Genomic DNA, 22,415 nt, shown 5'->3' on the forward strand with positions numbered 1-22,415 from the left:
GGGACACAGGGAGGACAGTCAGGGACCCTCAGCAAACACTCCCTCCATCCCCAGCCAGATTGGCCCATCTTCGGCAAGAGCTTCAGCCCTGGGGTTCACTTTGTCTTGCCTGTTCCCAGGCAGAAGATAGAAACAGCAGAATCTCCTCATAAAAGTTCCAAGTCTTTCTATCCTGGAATAATGAAGTAATTCCCACTCTTGTCTCCAGACCGGAGGGGATGAGTCATGCGGAAAAACACCCTCCTCTTTTTCCCCAGCAATGCATCTTCCCAAGCAGGGGAGATAGCCGAGAGCTGCCATGGCCCTGGCTTTCTCTGGGGTCCGAGAGTGTTTTCTGCATCCACGTGTCGCACTTGTCTGCAGACCAAAGCCTGAAATTGTAGAACGCCTTCTCCCAGCCTCTTCCCTCAACTCGCCTGCCTCCTAATCCAGCCCTAATTCCACCTGGGCACTCTGTCTGCTGCCCTTTAAAACATCAAAGAACAGCTGCTCGCTGGACATAATGTTGTCTTTGTTACCCCTGAAGGACTGGAACCTTTAAAATGTCACTTCCTTGCAGATTTCCCTTGGTATAAATGAAACTGATTTTAAAGTTAAAATTTGCACTTGGAGGTTTAATTCCTGGGGATTGTGTCTCTTTCTGCCTTTCAGCTGGCTCACCCCTTGGGTCTGACATCCTGACATAGATGGATAGGGCTCTCTTGCAAATCCTGTAACTCTTGCAGTTCCTAAATCTTTCCTATCTGAACTTAAAGAGGCATCCCCGAGGATGTACCACTGCTGTGACCATGTATTCTGGCATTGAGAAGATTGCTATTTTTTAATGATTTGCTTGTCTCTTCAAGCAGCAGTTACGGTTGTATTCATCTTAGAAATGATCGTCTTTGTAAGATTGGACGGATCATAGTAGAGAATGACCAATTCCTTCCAGTCCTGGACTGGCATCCACTAGACTTATGGCAGCAAGTCTTCCTGCTCCTCGGGGAAATCAGTTCAGTCTGTCCTCTGCTCAGAAGGTGGAGCCTGCATTTATCCTGGACTCCGGCAAGAAGGCGGCAAAGAACAGCATCCTGCTTTTCAAGGTCAATGCTAGGTCCCGCCACGTTCACACAGCATGAAGCTTCCACCAAGCAAACCAGAGGCCAATGCTCAGGCTGTTGGAAGACAGTCATCCTTGGCCCAAAGGCACTAGGGTGTGGGGCTACAGGGCCTCAAGTGATATGAAAATGAAAATGACCAGTCACCCAATATTAACATGAACACTTTTCCCCAGGTCAGGGACCATTGTTTCTGAAAGTTGACCTTTCTGGAGGTAAGTCTTCATTATCAGGTGCTGGTTGCTCTGGTTGTGGCAACTCACTCCCTTTGCTGTCCCCCAACCTGCCCCACCCCAAGCTTAATGGCCCATGCATCTCCATTTGCATTTTTTTTATCCCCCAAGGCTTGGCTTGGGGGGGGCAGAAAGGTTTATTCATAGGGTCACTTCCAGGTGGTGCAGTAGCTTCCAGAATGATTCCTAGGCTGCATGTGGGCTTAGGAGGAGAGAAGGCAGCCATTGGTTATGGAATGGCCTTGAGCATGGAATGGGGAAAAAGTTAAGTCCTCTTTGCAGTACTCCTGGGGAGTCTCTCTGTGTTCACTGTCCCTGTTAGTGGGGTCCTCTGGCAAGAGGTGTTTGAGACTCCAGCCTCTGTCTTCCCAGCAGGAGAGGTCAGGATGGCCCGCAGACCAGATGGCTTCCCCATTTAGTGGGGCTTCATTAGAGCTTTTTCAGGATGACCCCCCCCCAGACATACATCCCACCCACCCAAACCTTCAGTCCGTAACATTGCTAATTATTTCCCAGTGGTAATAAGTACTTCATACATGACCTTTTAATGGGCATGTAAGATTTCTCCCGATGGATATACGAGTTTTTGTAACCATTTCTCTATTGTTGGACGTTTGGCTTATTCACATTTTTCTCTAAAGATTTTATTTGTTTAGGGCGCCTGGGTAGCTCAGTTGGTTAAGCGACTGCCTTCGGCTCAGGTCGTGATCCTGGAGTCCTGGGATCGAGTCCCGCATCGGGCTCCCTGCTCGGCAGGGAGTCTGCTTCTCCCTCTGACCCTCCCCCCTCTCATGCTCTCTGTCTCTCATTCTGTCTCAAATAAATAAATAAAATCTTTAAAAAAAAAAGATTTTATTTGTTTATTTATTTATTTAAGAGAGAGAAAGACAGAGAGAGAGCAAGCCGGGGGTGGGGCAGAGGGAGAGAATCTCAAGCAGACCCTCCGCTGAGCACGGAGACCAACGTGGGCTCAATCTCACAACCCTGAGATCATGACCTGAGCTGAGACCGAGTTGGATGCTTAACCAACTGAGCCACCCAGGCGCCCCTCACACTTTTTTCCTCTTAAAAAGAATACTATAATTTAATTTCTTACATAATGTGCTTTCAAAATTTTAGAAGTTTCTAGAATGCCAGCAGTAGGATTGTTGGTTCAAAAGAAATGTACATTTTACAGCTTAGCTATGTATTTCTAAGTTGATTTCAAGAGTTCTATCAACCTATTGTCCAGACAGTAATTTTAAAAATTACTTCAAAATTTTGAGAGGTAAACAGTTGTGATTTATGTCTTAAGATAACATAAATTATTTTTATCTAATTACAAAGGTAGAAAATTTGGAAAATATAAAAGGAAGAAAATAAAAATAAAGTGTGAAGATCAATATTTCCAGGGAGGAGATGATTTCTGCAGCTTAATATCAAATAGTTCCGAAAAATAATATATAGTTTTACATGTGTAGTATTACACATATAATATACACACACATATACATGTGTGTATATGTGTATATAACATATATGTATATGTGTCGTGCCATACATGTTATGTCATACATGTGTTGTACATGACGTGCATACATCGTACATACATACATGTGTATATATAACATGTTATGTCATACATATTACATGCATTATACATACCCACCTATACAATCAGAGATTATATAATGTGCTTACATGTACATACATATTACGTATAATCTATATTTTATAGTCACAATATGTAGTGTATGTGCACGTGCGTGTGTGTGTGTGTGTGTGCAGAGAAAGAGGGAGAGAACAGTAAAGCAAACATGGTAAAATGTTAACACAGTTGGTGAGCGTGGGTGAAGGTCTGTGAAGGTATGTGAGTATTCCTTGTACTACTCTTGGAACTTACCTATAAATATGATGCTATTTTTTTTTTAAAGATTTTATTTATTTTGACAGAGAGAGATAGAGCAGGAACACAAGCAGGGGGAGTGGGAGAGGGAGAAGCAGGCTCCCAAGGAGCAGGGAGCCCAATGCGGGGCTCGATCCCAGGACCCTGGGATCATGACCTGAGCCGAAGGCAGACGCTCAACGACTGAGCCACCCAGGTGCCCCTAAATATGATGCTATTTTAAAATAAAACATGAGGGGCGTCTGGGTGGCTCAGTCGTTAAGCGTCTGCCTTCGGCTCAGGTCATGATCCCAGGGTCCTGGGATTGAGCCCCATGTCTGGCTCCCTGCTCAGCGGGGAGTCTGCTCCTCCCTCTCCCACTCCCCCTGCTTGTGTTCCCTCTCTCGCTGTCTCTGTCAAATAAATAAATAATCTTTAAAACAAACAAACAAATAAATAAAATAAAACATTAATTGATTTTGGATAATATACTTTCTGGGGGTTTTTTTCCTATGCATAAAAACACCGTTTTCTCACAAACAATGAATCATGGAACACTACATCTAAAACTAATGATGTAATGTATGGGGATTAACATAACAATAAAAAAATTTTTAAAAACCCACCGTTTTCTGCCAATGTAAGGGTTCATACTATTTCGCTTTTTTAGCAGCAGCTTCATAACATCACACTCTACCATAAATACGTTGCCCGACCTTGGTACATCCTCTTATGGATGTAAGCAATTGCCTTCCTGTGGAACTTTTAAGTTGTTTTCCATTTGTCACTATTAAAAATGCTATTTCAATAAATGTCCCTGGGCACAAATCTTTCATCATGTCTTCGGTAAATTTCTTCGCTGGGAAGGGCTGCTAACACAAATTGCCAAATGCCGCGGGACAGGTTCCTCTAATTCGCTCAGCCACTTGCCACGCAGGACGACTGCTCTGTCAGGTGCCAGGAACAGAACCGTGCTCAAAGCTGCTCCAGGGGGCGGGGGGTGGGGGGGAGCAGGCTCTATAGCAGGCTTGTGGCGGGTTTCAGGGGCTCCAGCTGCAGGAAGCACAGCCTGGCATTTCGGACGTGGGGTGTCTCCTTGGGACAGCATTTCTCCTGCCCTGTCCACCTCTCGGTGGATGCTTCTTTGCAAAGCTGTGTTCTCACGCCTCCTTCACTCCCACTCAAGGGAGCCTCTGATTCCCTGTGCCGTCCGCTCTGGCTCCCACTGCAGGACTGTGCAGTTGAGCAGCTCTCCACAGTTTGTGCAGGTGGGATAGCATGTGTGTTGGGTGTGGGTTGGACAGAGCACAGATGTCTTATCATGGAGCAGGACCAGGGAGGCAATGGCCCACGCCTTGAACTCACATGGTTCCCTGTTACTACAGTTTTCTTTCACTCTTAAAAAACCCACAAAAAAACACAAAATTTGATAGTTTGAAACATTTCATTATTTTAATTGCATTTCTTTGGATGCTAGTGCTGTTTAGCATTTGTGCATGTTTATTGACCATTTATCTTTCTTCTGTGAAAGGCTTGTGCATGGCCTTCCATCATTTTTGTACCGAGTGTTGTTTTTCCTTCACTGATCTATATGAAGCCTTTATAAAGGGTATCACCCTTTGTCATATAGTTCAAGTATCTGTCCCACTTTGCTATGCGACTTTCTGCAGTGTTTCCAGTGCCTTTTGACATTCGGCAATTTCTCAACTTTGTATAACCAAATCTAAGTGGGTTTGTTTTGTTTTTTACTACAGCTCAACATTTATAGAAATGCTTCGTCCTTTGCTTTCACTCGAAAGTCTGACCTCCACATGCTCAGGCACTGGAGTTCTGCCCGCATCCCCCCTTGATCCACCCATGTGGTACCTACCACAGCCCCCCAAGTAGGCGTCCAATCAATACGTAGTTGCTGTTGACGCGAATGAAGGGTAATGAAAACTCTTTATGGTCGAATGATTTTGAATATTATATGCAAGGCTGCAAATGAGAATGCAAGAAGCAATGTCCTAAATGGCACCCTGGTGCCTCTCAGAGGACCTGGCTAATTGAATTCAAACCATATGTGGGGCTGTCTTTCCCAGGACAATATGCTCAGAAGGCAGTGGAGATGAGCTGCCTTTCCAGAGCCTGGGAGTCCCGTAACAGGACCAAATGAAGGTTGAAGTCAACATCTTCCTTCTCTCCCTTCCGAGATTTGGATTATGATGTGTACCTTCTAGCATTAATGATTTCTGAAAATTCATAGAGCTGGTACTATGGGGCTCATCTGCAAAGAGCAACACAAGTGTTTTAAAGTGGAAAGTGGTGTCCCCAAGCCCAAGGCAATGAGTTGACGGTCACCACAAATTTTTTCACAATGTCTTTAAGCACATACCATGGCGACAACAACAAAGTCATTGTGCCGGGCCCCCTTATGGCTCCAGGACTTTGAACCTCATTTTGGAAAGTGCCCACAGAAAACAAAACCAAAACCAAAACCATGTGGTACATTTCTAAAGACAAACTGCTCCCATAGTGCCCCACGCCTTTTCAACGTTGAGGCGGGGGGCGGGCGGCAATCTCGTTTGAAATCTTGAGTTTTTTTGACAGAATTATTGATTCTATGTTGACTCCCCTGACTACAAGATCATGAACTCTCTTGCTCATTACAAATCAACATCTGTAGAATGGTCTCTTTCACCAACATCAAGAAAAAGGGAACTTGGGTTTTCGAAATAAAGTGTCTGGAGAAAACCAATGTGTGTACTGCACAGATTATGCCCTTAAAAATGCATTTTTAGATGAAGTTAGTATTTTATGGGCTATTAATAACATATGTGTTTGGGGAAATGCATATATTCTACAGAAGGAAGAGAAAGTTATAAACCTTGAATCTCACATCTTTGTATCACAGTGCAGTTGTGACCTACATTTGACGAAAACTTGCCATTACTTAGCATGGAGAGTAAAGTTTCTTCACTGATGTGACCCGGAAGGTTCAGAATTCAGAAGTTTGTTTCTGCTTCTGGCTGAGATTGCTGCTGACAAAAACCCCCGCCCCCGTCCTTACCCATCACACACTTCGGCCACGGCTCTGAGCACCGCTGGTGCCAAAATGCGGGCTTTGAAGCATCGAGCTGGGCCTGTGAATGGCACTCACTGTGTGTATACATAAGAAGTCACCTCACCTCAGAATGTGATTTCAACCTAGCGGCGATTTTTATTCAGAATCGGAAAGAGTCTGTGTCTCCCATTACCTTTGAGTTTGAAGAGACGAGTTACACAACGTTCACTTTCCCAGATGGAGCGAGACACGGAAGGAAGACAACTGAGGAGCAGCTGGCGAGGCCCAGATGTAATGAAAAACTGGCTGGTGACACTGAAATGAGAACATCCTGACACCCACGGGTGCCAGGCTCCCTGCCAGTGGCTGGGGAGGCATAACCCCTGCCCCTGGGGGGCTCTCTGTCTAGCTGAGTCATCACAGGACTACATTATTCTCATGTCATGATGAACCTACTTAATTCCTCCTTATTCTGCAGGCCTGACACCTCACTGCTAAGGATGAAAATATCCAAGGCAAATATTTTCTAATTTTATTTCCCTGAAGCTTTGAGGTATCCTGTTCCATATGTTAAGTCTAATGGAGTTCAGAACACGCAGTCCCAAAATACAGCATCTTACCACATTTTAAGCATATGTGAAGCAGAAGGAATTTAAGAAATGCAGGTGCAGGGAAGACTCCCTGACCCTCCCTTCTCCCTGAAGCAGTTGAAAGACCTCATGTGAGAGGTGCTTCCCTGTGCCCGAAGGAAAGAGCATCCTTATCTCAGGAGATGAGGGACACCAAGAGGACCCTGGGTGAGTAGGCCTTACTAAGTTTCCTACCCTTTTGCTCATACCCTTGGTCCTACCACGTTTTCCCATGACTGTCCACTCTTCCGTCAGAGCTAGTATAAAAACACATTAACCATTTCTCCAAGTGTTCATTTCTCTCTTTTTTAAAAAAGATTTTTTATTTATTTGTCAGAAAGGGAGAGCACGCACAAGCAGGGGGAATGGCATGCAGAGGGAGAAGTAGGCTCCCTGCTGAGCAGGGAGCCCAATGCGGGGCTCAATCCCAGGACCCTGGGATCATGACCTGAGCTGAAGGCAGACGCTTAACCAACCGAGCCACCCAGGCGCCCCGGGCTGGTGGGGCAGGAGGCAGCAATGTAACCAGCATTCAGGGATGCTCATCTTTCTACTCTGAGCCCCTGCCCTGCAGGAGGACCAGATGGGCAATAGGATCTATGGTCCCTTGCTTCTCAAAGTACAACCTTCTCACTGTCCTGAGTGGGATTCTAGTACTTTAAAAGAAGCTTTTTCTTGTGCACAGCAAGTCCCCTAAACATGTCAATTTCTTCATCTGATACTCAGCCGATCTGTTTCAAAGCTGGAGGAAACATTGACAAGTTGCAGACCTTTATTGAGACATGTTGGTCTGTCTCAAGATGGTATTCAAGAGTGATTCTGAAAGGACACTATTCTATTCTTATCTTAGAAGGTCTAGCCAACCCCCCCCACCACCCCCGTATGCTCACACACCGCAGCTCCAGCTCCTATCAAAAGGAAGCCAGTCCAGAGCCTACCTACTTTCTACCTGATGGGGCCATTCTGTGGGTAATGAATGTGAAGTGGGCATGACTTGTAAACATGTAGACTTTTTGACTCAGAAACAAACAAAAAAAGGGAATATCTCAGAAAATTAAAGAGACCACTGAAGAGCTTTGAGCCCTACAGTTCACTCTCTTGACATCTTTCATGAGACAATGGTCTTGAAGCCAGGCTTTGTGGGGGATGAGGAAGTAACTTCCTAAATTCCTTTAGTTTCATGAGCATATCAAGCACTCTGCCTAAGGGACTAGATCCTGGGGATTATATGCCAGGGACAGAGAGAATCCAGGATATGACCCAGAGGAGAAATCCATTTCCTCTAGGTGGGACAGAGGAAGGGCTTTAATTTGCTTCTCCAGCATGTTTCCAGGCCTCTCCATGAGGCATGCAGGAAGGCAGCAGGAAGTTCCTGATACACCATGCCTGAGAATGCAAAAGTAGAGCCCAGTCAGCACAGAGAACCGGCAGCCTCAAGCTCAGAGAGCGCATGGGCTGTAGACTGGGGTAGCAAGTGCAGTTGAGAAATGGTGTGGGGCTATAGGATGGCAAATGGTGTGGGGCTACCAGGATGGCAAGGGTCCTGTCTTGGGCTACTTGGGCTGCCACAAATACCAGACTGGGAGACTTACACAACAGACAGGTCTCACGGTCCAGAGACTTGAAAGTCCAAGACCGAGGTGCCAGCCATCTACGTTTCATTCTGAGATCTCTGCTCGTGGCTTGTAGACAGCCACCCCCTTTGTTGTGTGCTCATGTGACCTCTTTATGCATTTTAAGGAGCCTCAGACTCAGGTCATGATCTCAGAGCCGAATCTCATGACCTCGCTTAACCTTAATTACACCCTTAGACGTTCCACCTCCAAACACAGCCATATAGGGGGTTAGGGCTTCAACATGTGACTCTGGGGGTAACACAAACATCTAGTCCGTAACAGGACCTTTGCTCTCCGAGGACCCCGGAAGCAGGTGTGAGGCTGTGTCTTACTCCTCCCTGACCTTGTCTCATGTCTACAGATGAGATATGAGATGCACATATCAATAAGCTTCTGTTCGTCTCTTATTAATTTGTCCTTTGTTAAAAGCCTTAGCTGAGAGCCTAGGACAGAGAGAGGAAAAGTTTCTCTGCCCCTACAATATATAGCACATAGCAAGTGTGTGGCATGTGGTTAGCACTCAAGAGAAAAACAACATCCTAAGCCATTACTTTCAGAGACATTTGAACTGGGTCCCGAGCTCAGTAGGTTTCTATCCAGGTTTCTCTTCTGTTCTGTTCCTGACCCATCAATGAGAAACCACTTCATGCATCGGGGGGCTGGGTAGTGGGGGAGTCTCACTCAATTGCCAACTGAGAATTCAGGTCGAAACACCCTAATCTGAAAAAAAAGGCTTCATCGTATTTCCCTAATCTGAGCCAATTTCACGTCTAAAAATAACCAATGTCCGCACATCCCAGTATCACTCACGCAAAAGTATTCGCTATGCTAGCGAAACGTCACAGGCTACCAAAGTCCCAGAAAACTATCCTGAATCATTTTGTCATTTTGATTTAACAAACGTTTCAGACGAGCGAGCAAGAATTGGAATTATAATTACGTCAGCATATAATAATTAAATCCGCCTAACCATCCTTCGCTGTATACTTTTCAACAAAAACAAGCACAAAATATTCTGTACATGCACTCAATAGATTTCAATGTTAAGGACAAAATTGGCAACACATAACCATTAAGTGGATCGTCATCGCAAATTCCTCTGGTATCCATGTCATAACATCAGTCACGAGGAACCACAGTGGATACAACAAATACTGTGGGTTTACCTCCTTGCAAATCGGCAGCAGTGAAAAGATTTATAATTTCCCTCTCCCTGACATCAGTGGGCAAGTAAGCAGGCAGCCTCGTTGGCTTTGATGAAAGGCTATTACACATCGTATGTACTCAACACAGGGGACAGTTGTAATTTGCCCTATTTCCCTGATGTCAGTTCCAGCAGTTCAGGCAGGTCAGCAAAGTAAAGACACCAAACAAAGAAAGCATGCTCGGCACGTCATCGACAGGACGCTTTTCCTATGTTTCTCCTAGTGCTGCTTCATAAAAAAGATGGAAAGAAATTCATGATCGTTTTTCTCAGCTGCGGTTTAGACCATAAGCTGCATTCTCTTCCTCTGTAGGCTTGGATAAGAATAAGCCAACATTTCTGAAGATCCTAGAGGCAAGTAAATGCTCTCCCCTCACTCCCTGGCTTCAAGTCATGGTTTGGCTGCCGCCTGGCAGGGACCAGCCTGGCAGGGACCAGCAGCATCCAGCATGTGGACGTGAGAAGCTTCCTAGAGACGCGAGAAAAACTGGACATTTTTCAATGCCTCCTCCCTGACACACACCCCAGACAACTACCTCAGACAGTCTCTTGGGGTCTCAGAATCAGAACTGTGCCTGAGGCAGCTGACGGACTTGAAAAAAAAAACCTCGATTCTCGGGGAGACTTGCCAACGTTGTTGCTAGGTTCCATGTGGAGAAAACATTTGCGTGAAGGAGCAGCCCGACTGCGAGGATAAAGGGGGGCCCCCGTGGAATCCCACAGAGTTTTCTGACAGCCCACTCTCCCGATGAGTGGGGAAGACTTCCTGGCAGCTCGGGATAGACAGAGAAGGAGAAAAATCTGGAGAAATGGTCCCTGGTGTGGGCCAGTTCAGCTCAGCGTCAGCCCCTTCCCCAAGGCTGCCATTCAGCCCGACACTTGTGGGCACTTCCCAAGTACGCGTGAAAGGGCATAACGTACGAGCATCTGCTGATAGACTCATTTTCATCACTTCACAGATCATTTCCTTTGCTTTCAACGTGGATGCCAATGCTCTCACACAAAGCCACCGTGAGTCATTCCTGCACCGCGCTCTTACTCCCCCAACCCAGAAGGCCCAGGTCCCCACTGTCGCATAGCCTCCTGCTGGCCGGTCATGTCATCTCGTCCTTCTGCATCTGGCCTGCCTCCTACTCAGACCGTTGGTCATCTGAGAAAATGTCAGAGACCAGGTCCATAGCCAGCAATTTGTACGCCGAGTGTTGAAATGGGAGAACTTCCTAAGCAATAGCATTTCAACCACTCTTCAGCAACTGGTGTTTCACAAATGGTTCTTTCAAAGAGCCTCGTTTCATGTGAGCAAGCATTTGCTGACTCACTCAGGGAGCACACAGCTTCCAGGAAGTTTGGTTGGCAATACGTGCTGGCTAAAAAAACCAAGGCAATTGTTTTTCCATTAGTCCATTACCAGCTGGCGAGAGGATAAATACCAAAATAGGAATTTCTCCTCCAGCATGAAGTCATGGAGACCACAGTGAGACAGGCTGGTCCTGTTACCGGCTGCCCATCTCAAATTATTTCAAATGTTGCTCGGTTCGAGCTCAGGAGCTGTCAGCTGCAAATCTTCAACTCCTGCTACCTGCTTGTGTCACTGGAGAATCGTTCCAATGCCAGAACCCAAACACGCTCAGATGTAAAGAAATCAGCTCCCAAACGAAAAATTTGATTATTGAAATTACAAAGGTAGATTCTACTTAGAATTTCAAAATCATTAAAGTCTTTCCTGAAGTCTGATTTTAAGAAGGGAATCCAGCAACTGGGCCACCAGTTCCTGAGAGAAATATCATTATAACACTATTGTATTTCGGTTATAACCTTATTAAAACACAAAGGAAATGCTGGGAATCCAAATTTACTCATCAGCATTACAAAACACATAACGACAATAGGGGAAGAAATTCAGTTTAGCAGAAACCAGGACTTTCCTTTGTAGCCCTGTCCTGAGCTCGCTGCCCAGAGCACAGACCGGCTCGAGCCAGACATCACAAACTCACCCAGACTCCACCTCGGGGGCCTTAGTTATGAAATGTCCTCAGAAATACATCATTCAAGGGGCGTCTGGGTGGCTCAGTTGGTTAAGTGACTGCCTCCGGCTCAGGTCATGATCTCAGGGTCCTGGGATGGAGACCCGTGTTGGGTTCCCTGCTCAGCGGAGAGCCTGCTTCTCCCTCTGCCTCTCTCCCCTGCTCGTGCTCTCCTGCTCTCTCTGTCAAATAAATAAATAAAATCTTAAAAAAAAAAAAAACAACTTAAAAAAAGAAATACATCATTCAAGGGCATTCAATCCCAAATTGACTTTTACTTACTGTTTAGATTTTAAGACTTGGCATCCGCTTTGCAGAGGGGGTAAGCTCTTCATGAGCAACTTTGGGAAGTTGGCCGCATCCAGGAATTCTGAGATATTTGGTTGCTAGGTGACATAAACCCACTTAGAAAGTGTCACAGAACAGTCTAGAAGTGGTTGGGCCCTGAATTTAAATTATTGGTTAGGAAAAGCTTTGAAACTGTCTGAAGATAGGAAAGAAAAATAAGAAAAGGTGAGGCACTGAGAAAGACTGGCCTGAACTAAGCTCATAGATTTGGCTTAAATGATTTAAGAGAGCGTGAAAAATCTGAATAGAAATTCAGTGTACCATCTTGGAAGTTCAAGAAAGCTGGGATTAACCCTTAAGGGTAAGCATAAACCACGCTGTTGAAATTGTTTCTAAGAGGGAGAAGAGCTTGAGAGCCAAAGTTTACAAAGCATCCTGTTTGTAGGACTGATTTTTGCTGTGGCAACATCCACGGAGTCAATGGTCTTTTTGGTGCATGTTCTCAATGCCAAGCTGAGGGATGATGGGAATGGACAACTCACGGCCCCTGGGCCCAAGGGTTCCCGAAGACACTCCAGCCTCCATTTCTGCATCTGGGTGACAGGAAACACTCTGGTGTGCCTGCTTTGGGCCAGACACACTTCGAAACACCTGATTCACACTGATGATCCATTCCCATAGCAACCTCTTGAGGAGGTGCTAGAGTTGTCTCCTTTTTATAGGTGAGGGAAGGGAGGCAAGGCTAAGGAGCTGGCTGCGCCAGTGTTGGGTGGTATGATCTTGCCCTTGCAAAGCTGCCCTTCTTGCCTCCTGTGTTGAAATGGATCCAGGTCCCCTAAATGTGTTCCCTCTGTTTGCGAGCACAACGTTAAGCTTTGTTGGTGAAGGAGACAGAGACACGGCGGGACAGAAGGGTGCCGCTTCCTAGGTCTGGGACGTTTGCTCAGCGGGCTCCTATGGGTCAGGGGGCGCCCCCTCGCCCCTCAGGTGGTACTGCAGCAGAATAACATCCCCCCACCCCCCGCCCACAAGCATCCTAGAGAGCTGGCTTCCAGCAAGTTCCAGAGGGTGGGTTTTCAACGAGATCCAACAGCAGGGCACCACAGGAATGCCTGCCACCTGCTAAGCTACATCCTGTCTGGATCTCAGCTCAGGGCAGGAGGGGATGTTCCTTATGGGGCCGTGCTGCTCGGGGGCTGTCCCCACCTGCATGCTTTCGGGTTTCCTCTCCTCACTAGCCAATCCCTCGTTCCTGCACTCCCTTTATGGTAAGTAATTATATACATTACACTTTTCCCAGCCAAGTTACTGTGCTGTTTCTCTCTCCTGATTGGATCCAGACCGATCCCCTAGCCTGAGGGCAAAAGACTGGGGAGCAATGCAGCCAAGACCTGAATCCGGAGTCTAGTCCGGACCATGTTGTCATCATCTTCTGCTGGCAGGGCCTGATACCATGTGCCCAAAGGGCAAAGCACCAATTCATCCTGGAGGGCAGGGCAGTGGGCAAGGTGTCAGGAGAGAACCCAAAGGCTGAGTTTTTAAACAGTTTTTTGATAGACAAGAAAGTGAAAGGCATTCCAGAAAAGGGATGGCATATGCAGCACTGGGAGGAGGGAAGGTGAGTGACAGCCTCGGGATGGGGACGGAGGTGTCAACAGGGCTCCTGCTTAATCCCCCAAACCTCCTTCTCATTCTGGGGCAATTCCTAGTGAGATGCGAGGCCTTCAGGATCCTAAACCTTGCTCTTCAGTTTCCTTGCTTCTCTCATGCCTGCTTTCCGGGGCTCCTGACCCGGGTGTCCTGGTGGTGAGAAGGTGGCAGAAGAGGGGTCAGAGGCCCCCGCTGGGCCATGACAGCATTCTCACCGAGCGTCATCCACAGCAGCTGCTCAGTTCATATCGCGGAATATAGAGCGGAGCGATACTTCCATTTTTGTAATAATTGCATTTATTTCCATTTTTGATAAAAACTAGTTAGTTCTTAACTCCCCAAACACACACTGGTAAATCATGAACATCATCAGCGTTGGAAGAGCAAATGGCAGAGTGGGAGCCACCGGGCCATTTTCAGCAACACAGCTTTGGTCCTGGGGGGAGGGGGCTGTGCAGAAAACACTGAAGTCACCTGTAATTTTTTCCCCCACCAATTCCGCTCTCATAGCTTCTGTGGAAATGGACTCTTTTTCTAAATGAAGAGAAGCACTCAGTGTGGGGTGTGGTCGTGAGGATGGCTCTGCCCACCCTGGGTCGCAGACACACAGACTGCACGCTCCCTCATTCCTGTCAGAGCACCCGCTTACTTCCAAGGTCAGCTTCCAGCATTACGTGGCCAACACATCCAGAGAGTATTTAAACATACTGGGCGCTGACCCAAAGTGTGGACTACTGGCAGAAGTTGGGACTGATACTTAAAAACTGATAGATGTGGGTCCCAAAAATTTGATGAAGAAAAATAACCCCCTAGGATCTAGGCCCATGTGAACGTATAAGGCCTTTCTCTGCCTCGGTGGAAATGGCGCGGTGGGTGGGTGGGTGGGTGGGGGATCAGAAGCAAACGGTAAATTCCAAAGTGGAAAACTGAGGGGACTGTATCTAGTGGTTTATATCGCGTCGGTCACCCCTCCACGGTCTGCTGGCCCATTTCCTCAAGGGTTACTGTTTCTGTGTGGTTTGGGCAAGCAATTCAGGAAGCTATGTTTTCCTTTATGAAAAAAAAATCAAAAGTAGATTAAGTGTTTCATATCATGAAGATAATGCTAAGTTTAATGGTTGATCCAGCGTTTGAAGTCATCCCAGGTCCAGGGAGTGGGTCAGCAGGGCAGCCTACGGTTAGACCGCGTTCCTTTGAAGGAGCTGGTCCAGTAATTGCTAGGGAAGCAGGAGACAAACACGTCAAGGTCAGGTTCAGCATCTGCGTGCCACACACACCTGCTGGCGGCCAGGCCGTTACCTTTTTGAAGACTTCAGCACGCAGTCTGTTACTCTGTAAGATCACTCTTTTCTTTTGTTCTTCTTTTTTCTTTTTCACTTCCGGCAAGTTATTATAGATTCTGAAACAGATTCAGAAAACACGTTGAATGGTAGCGAGACACCATGTGCCTGGGGTGGATCTGTGTCCTGTCTTGTCAGCAGGCTCTTCCATTTCAAAGACAAGACCAGCTGCAGACGGGCCATCCCGGATCAGCGAGACGCCGAGACCCAGGGCTGCCCTGACAGTCTCCAGAACAGGCCGCCGAGGCAGGGACGGCGCCAACAGGCAGAGTTCCCCCCCCCCCCCACCGCCCCAGGGCAAAGCTCAGAGGCCAGTTGTCTACTGGGCAGGCACTTCTCTGCCCCTCCATTCTCGGAGATAATTAATGACTTGCTTGCATCAAGTGGGAGATTCCAAACCTACTGCTTTCCCACTCTGTGTAAACTTGCCCCAGATAAATACCTTTTTGCTACATGTTTTTTTAAGCCTTCCTATGACTTAGAAAAGGAGCAGCAAATAAATGGAAGTAGCAGGAACTATACTGGAATAACACACACGTAAATGTGTGTTTACCTCTTAACCTGTTGCCTTCCTAATTAAACTGCTTCCAGATACATCTCAGGCATAAGTATTATGTTCTTGTCCTGGTGTAAAATTAGTAGGAGTTTCCAAGTTACAAGCAGGGACCAAGAGACCTTCTTCTGGACCCTTCTTTCCTACCTCTTAATAGAAACTGTGTCCGGATGCCAAATGATGTTTCTGCAAGAATCCATAGACACGATGGAGGGACTGTAGCCTGAGCTTTGGGGTTGCCATATTTATGGCATATGGACAAACACCTTTTTTTTTCATTTTCTCTCATGTCTGAAAGTCAGACAAAATCTGTTTATAGATTCTACCTTTAAAATAATAATTAACGGGGCGCCTGGGTGGCTCAGTTGGTTAAGCGACTGCCTTCGGCTCAGGTCATGATCCTGGAGTCCCAGGATCGAGTCCCGCATCGGGCTCCCTGCTCGGCGGGGAGTCTGCTTCTCCCTCTGACCCTCCTCCCTCTCGTGCTCTCTGTCTCAAATAAATAAATAAAATTTAAAAAAAGAAAAAAAAAGTGTTGGAGGACTGAGGGCATGTACTATGTGACTCCAGAAACAATTTATTGATTTAAAATAACAGTAATGTGCACTTTAGAATCTTACCTCTGAAGACCTTGAGCATGAAATATTCCAAGCAAAATATCAAGAAGAGAGTTTTTACTCAGAGCCTTTTGAATGTGACTGTGTTCCCAGATTCATTCCTGGGGGTGTGCATTCTAAACCTCTCTCACAAATGTTTGTTCCAGGAAAATAATTCAGGCTTGGGTCAGCGATGTTTCAAAGAATGCACGCAAATCAAGGACTTCCAGGAACCGGGAGACACTGTTAGTCTCAGGGACCCGGCACAGAATACGGGGCAAATGTTTAGACGCTTTTGTCTTTTGTTTCATCAAGGGCTATTGTCAAGCCTGGCTCCTGAGCATCTTTAGGAAGAAGCAGACCGACCTGCAGGTATTTGTTCTGTATTAATAAAGACATTGATCAGCTTTATCAAGGATGCATGTTTGGGGCGCCTGGGTGGCTCAGTTGGTTAAGTGACTGCCTTCGGCTCAGGTCATGATCCTGGAGTCCCGGGATCGAGTCCCGCATCGGGCTCCCTGCTCGGCAGGGAGTCTGCTTCTCTCTCTGACCCTCCTCCCTCTCATGCTCTCTGTCTCTCATTCTCTCTCTCTCAAATAAATAAATAAATCTTTAAAAAAATAATAATAATAAACAAAGTATAAAAATATAAATGAGGACAATATTAGCAGGTGACATTATCTTGGTTATTGAGCGCGAGGCTAATCACCTGGCATAAATGTTCTCAATCCTCACAGCAGTTGAAAGAAGCATGTAATGTCCTCCGCAATATGACTGAGGAACGCAAGCCCCAGTGAGGTCAGGAGACTCTTGTAAAGTCCCTCAGCTGGCTAATGGTGGGCTGGGATTCGAACCTTGGACTCTCACTCTATGTAACACTGTCCCCCAACCACATAGTATAAAGTGTCTGCGAAATGCTTGTTCCATTGATATGGTTTGAATGAATCAATGAACACAGAGTTGCCATATCCAGGAACTATTCAAGAAAGGGCCCGGGAGAGGACCATAAGGAATCAGTAGGAAAGCTGAATGTCCCAAAGCTTCACAGTGGAAATCCCTTCAGATGCATAGAGACCATCTTCCTGATACTGACCATCTGAATCATGTGGGCAGTTTCAGATACAAATGCTTAGGTCTCACTCCTGGAGCTTCTGATGCAGTATTTTGTTAAAAGGGCTTCCTAAATAAATTATGGTACACCCACATAAGGCACCACGCAGCAGAGAGTTAAAGGCAATGAGGAAAATCTATATCTGTATCTTTCGCCACAGAAAGACCTCACAGACACATTATAAAGCAAAAAAAGTAAGCTACGGAAAAATAATACATATAGTATGATCCCATTTATGAATAAAAATTAGATAACTGTTGATGTACAAATAAAAGTCTATTTTTCAGGCAGAGAGAAAGGCCGGGAAGGATACACAGAAGGCTGATAACTCTGGGTCTCTGGAGAAAGGACTGGGCCCAGGGAAATGTGGTGGGACGGAAGACAGCCAGGAGGGACTTCAGCTTTATCTCTACTGTTTGAGTTTCTAAAATGAAAATGTGATTTAACAATACAACTAATAACAAAGAATACAGAAGAAAAGAAAGCTCCAGAGTGATTGTGGATGAGTGAGGTCTGAAAGCCAGGGTCAGAGCCCCCACCCAGGACTCAGAGTGAAAACCCAAGTACGGACTCCATCCAGGGGATGCACCGTAACCTAGCTCCTGCATCCTCCCTGAGCCTCCATTTCCTCTTTTGGAAAGCCGCGGGGTCAGCCATCCTGTCGACCCTGAATGCTGCGTTGAGATCTAGTATTTTAACTGCGAGTCTCTGTAATAACAGCTTTGGGTTTAGGGACTGGGAGGGGAAGATTTGGCTGAAATTTTTCAGTAAATTGAAAAAGGAATACTTCTGGCATGAGGTACACACAACTCTGCAAGTCTCAAACAGCAAGTCAGAAAACCCAGTGGACCCTCAGAACCCTCAGTTAGAAGGCCATGAATCAGGTCGCTAATGGGATGCTCCCCTTCTCATTTCCCCTCTTTGACTTATAAAGAGGCTCCTTGGGGCCCCTGGGTGGCTCAGTCGCTAAGCGTCTGCCTTTGGCTCAGGTCATGATCCCAGGGTCCTGGGATCGAGCCCCGCATCGGGCTCCCTGCTCGGCGGGAAGCCTGCTTCTCCCTCTCCCACTCCCCCTGCTCGTGTTCCCTCTCTTGCTGTGTGTCTCTCTCTGTCAAGTAAATTAATAAAATCTTTTAAAAAATATTAAAAAAATAAAAAATAAATAAAGAGGCTCCTTGCAGATGATCAATGTTAGCCAGTTATCATGGAAACGATCCTAAAAGCAGAGATTTTGTGCCTGGACTGTGGAGAAACATATTCCTCCCATTTCAGTAGTTTCTCTAAGCACACTATCAATTGGGTTTAATTATTATAGTTCCTCCCAGTGCTAGATACTTTATTATAAACTCATGACATTTTCTTGCATGAACTTGGCCAACATTGCTGAGGTATTACCTTCTGGTTAGGAGGCCAGGGCTCAGAAAGAATGACCACCTTTGTGTGATCTGGTGGGTGAGAATTAGTAGGAGTCTAGAATAGCAACCAGCCAAGCAGAACAGGGAGAGTTTGCGGGCAGCAGAGCCGCCAAGCCGGCCGGGGACGGAGCGTCAGGAAGGCCAGCGTGTGGCCCTCTGTGGCTTTGCTGGCTCCCCCATGCCATGGGCTCCCAAGTTTGGACTCCTTCCTGCAGGCTTTGCCACTGGCAAGGCCCTCAGGAGAAACCACCTCTCTCCTCCTCATAAAATCACCTTCAAAGGTGCCCAGTGACAAACAGCACCTGCCCACAGAGACGATGAGAGTGTGCAGAAGCATTCCCATTATGAGTCTGGGGATCTCTTAGAGACCAATTACTAGGTCGGTTCAGAATCCAAGACCCGCCACTTTCCTAAGGCTTTTCCAAGAACGGCATTAACATTCAGAGGTGCAATTGGACAGCTACACTTCTTTTAGCCAGCATTTCAAATTCACGGCCAAGAAGACCTCAGACATTAAAGGTGGACCTGGGAATAGTGACCCCTCTGGACAGCGCCTGGATGCAGAAGCCACCCCTCCCCTACCTCTCCCCACATTTTTCGACCTCACACAATAACCAAATACCTTTTAGATCGCATGTGCATCTCCTTCTCTGAAATGTATCTTTCTTTGGGTTTGAACAAGTTATCTGGAATGAAATAGAAAGAGGATTAATTTCAGAAAGTACGGATATCGCACATTTCTAGAGAAACACTGTGGTGGACTTAGTACACACTTTGTTATTGATCCTTAGTCAAGAGGATCAATAGTGTAAGCCCCAACCTGCTACAGATACTGCAGGATTCGGTAGACACTCATACACCAGAAACGCTTATATTGAAATTGACAACCAATAGATTGGTCTTGACAATAAATACAGGCATGAAGTACAAGGCTGGCATCTAAAATACTTTGCAGACAGTGACCCTTCTGTGTGCTTCAGGTAGTAACTATTACAGTGTGCTCCGCAGGGGGCAATGCCAAGGTGGCACTAAACTGTGTTTCAGGGTCACCCTGGGTGCAGGGCTCTGGGTGCCAGGTGGAAGATCTCCATACTAGGTTCCTGGTGCCTCTGAGGACAAGGAAATCTCCCAGCTATCACCAGAGCATTTTGAGAGCAGAAGTGGACACTCACAACTGGGACCCTCCATCAGGGACACTCAACCTCTGCATCCATTCTCACAGAGGACTAGCTCTTTCCCAATCAGAAAATGCAATGGATAGCAACATAGGAAAAATGTCTGTCTAGTGTACCTTGAGAAAGTACACGCGGCTGAAAATCACTATGAGTCCGGAATGTTTTCCAATGTGAGTACATATTACTAATCACAGTGATGTTTATAGATGGCACACTTAGAAATAGTATGTATTTTTTAAAAATAGTGTGCATACCCTTTTGTAATAACTCAAATTCCCACAAGGCTCTCAGCCCTATAGACTGGCCAAGAGCCTGTCACACAAAAATGCTCTTGGGGTATGTGTTGCATGGAGTGCATCTGAGAAGCTGCCACACTTTCCGGAACACCTGTACATGACCAGTTCACCTCCACCACTGAGCATAAGCAAATAGACAACTCAGCATCCTAGCTAAGCATCACAGAGTTGACATGGGCTCCCTGTGATCCCCAGTGAAGACTCCATGTATTTCCATTAATCTCTCCACATCAGCCTGTCCCTTCATTCAGCACTCCAGTGGAGCCACATAAGACTTCTCGGGCTTGCAGAATTATCCATGAATATACACGAAGGTGGGGTAGAGACAGGGAAACTAACAAATTTCTCCCCACTGGAGAAACAAAACACAGCTACGGATTTACAAACTGGAAACAATACAGTGGCTGAGCTTGTATTCTGTCTAGTTATTTAACATAAAAGAAAAAAATGGCACCATTACTTAACTTCAAAGACAAGGTTCAAAGGAGAACTAGGAGAGAGGAACAAAAAAAATCAATAGAATTTTCCCAGCTAAAGGAAAATGTCCTTCGTGTTTAGAAAGGCATGAGAGAAAGGAGCAGTCAACACCACCGTGAAGATTTCCAAGATGCCTCCCAGTGCACACCCTTGGTTTTCACTCCTGCTAGGACCAGCCCAGAGTGGAGAGCCTTGATGGGGGCGCCTGGGTGGCTCAGTCGGTTAAGCGACTGCCTTCAGTTCAGGTCATGATCCCAGGGTCCTGGAATTGAGCCCCACTTGAGGGCTCCCTGCTCAGCGGGGAGCCTACTCCTCCCTCTCCTCCCCATCTCTGTCTCTCTGTCTCTCATAAATAAATAAAATCTTAGAAAGAAAGAAAGAAAGAAAGAAAGAAAGAAAGAAAGAAAGAAAGAAAGAAAGAAAGAAACGAAAGAAAGAAAGAAACATCCTGATGACTTTCCCAGAGAAATGGGGTGCCACCTTAAGGCAGCCAGGTCTTGGGAAAGTAATTCTGTGACTGCTTGAAGACTCCTACTCAGGCAAGAAGAAGGCACCTCTCCAAAAAAATTAGACCCAAACCCGGATTAGCATTCCTCAGGAGCTACTCAAGATTAGGGTGCAGCCAACCCAGACAGATAATGGTGCTCCAAAGGAATAAAAATGTTACAAACATAGTTTGTTTCTTAATCCAATTGTATGTGGTCTACTTTGGGAAATTAGATTTTTTTTTTTTAAGTTTGTTTCTTTAGAACACCTGATATCACAATGAAGCTTTGGTTTTATTTCCAAGAGAAAACAAAAGCAAATGTGAGCTCTTTGGCACCTCCACTGTTTTGTTTTCTGAACTCTTCGTGGCCTGCTGTGCCTCAGCAGATATTTAAATTCGGGGCAGAGACGCCCATATTAGGTGCCAAACAAGCAGGTCTGCATCCAAGACGGCCAGCCTCACCCCAGCTGGTGCTCCTTGGTTGCTGACTCTTGAGTTTTTGTAACACCACCAAACCCATCTGATGAGTAGTGAGACCTTTCTGGCGAGGAGGAAGGAGAGAAGCAGCGGTTCTACCCTCCTGGAGGGAGGCTCCCAACCTCCCCGGAGCAAATGGAACCCTCTCTGGCATTTGGAGGAGAGAATGGCATGGGACGGGGAAGGGAACGGCGTGTCAGACTTGAGGGGTCTGCATTACTATTTATAACAATACTCCTAGCATTTATTGGATGCTTCCCTACATGATCTTCATACCAACCCTATGACATGCACACGATTTTTTTATTATTTTAGGATTGGGGAACCCTGAGTTCAAAGGGCTGTTTCCTGGGACGCCTGGGTGGCTCAGTTGGTTAAGCCTCTGCCTTCGGCTCAGGTCATGATCTCAGGGTCCTGGGATCGAGTCCCAGGAGGGACTCCCTGCTCAGTGGGGAGTCTGCTTCTCCCTCTGCCTCTCTCTCTCTGTCTCTTATGAATAAATAAATAAAATCTTAAAAAACAAAACCAAAGGGCTGTTTCCTGTTCAGACTCATGAAGTGAACGAGTGAGTGGCAGAGCTGGGTGTCAAGCTGAGATAGCCCAGCCCTGTCCTTACATTCTCTTCACCTCAGAACACGGACACCCACTCGTACTGCAGAATCCATATTTTGGGCACCCTGGTGAGTGCGCTAGTCCACTTTCCAGGAGACCAACCCCAAATTTACTTATTTTATAATCCTTCCTCCTACATCTAATGAGCAATTCCTATATCACCAGGGGATGCTCAGAAGAAAAAAAAAATAGGTAAGATCCTGCCACCGTGAACTTCATTTGTTGGGG

The 22,415-nt window shown here is 46.3% G+C and overlaps 1 protein-coding gene across 3 annotated transcripts in view; it reads right to left on the reverse strand.

Annotated features, from left to right (window-relative positions):
• Positions 1 to 14,826: 14,826 nt before the first annotated feature.
• The window catches only part of C6H10orf90 (chromosome 6 C10orf90 homolog), a 205,714-nt gene continuing 198,125 nt past the window's right edge, over positions 14,827 to 22,415 (reverse strand). For all 3 annotated transcript variants that reach the window (XM_021703859.1, XM_021703858.1, XM_021703860.1), the window contains 3 exons: positions 19,286 to 19,349; positions 14,948 to 15,047; positions 14,827 to 14,865 (listed from right to left, as the gene is read on the reverse strand). In XM_021703859.1, coding sequence (XP_021559534.1) covers positions 14,827 to 14,865; positions 14,948 to 15,047; positions 19,286 to 19,349 — 203 coding nt within the window. The remainder of the gene's footprint in view (positions 14,866 to 14,947; positions 15,048 to 19,285; positions 19,350 to 22,415) is intronic.

The sequence above is a fragment of the Neomonachus schauinslandi genome, chromosome 6, assembly GCF_002201575.2.
Source record: "Neomonachus schauinslandi chromosome 6, ASM220157v2, whole genome shotgun sequence".
Taxonomy (NCBI): domain Eukaryota; kingdom Metazoa; phylum Chordata; class Mammalia; order Carnivora; family Phocidae; genus Neomonachus; species Neomonachus schauinslandi.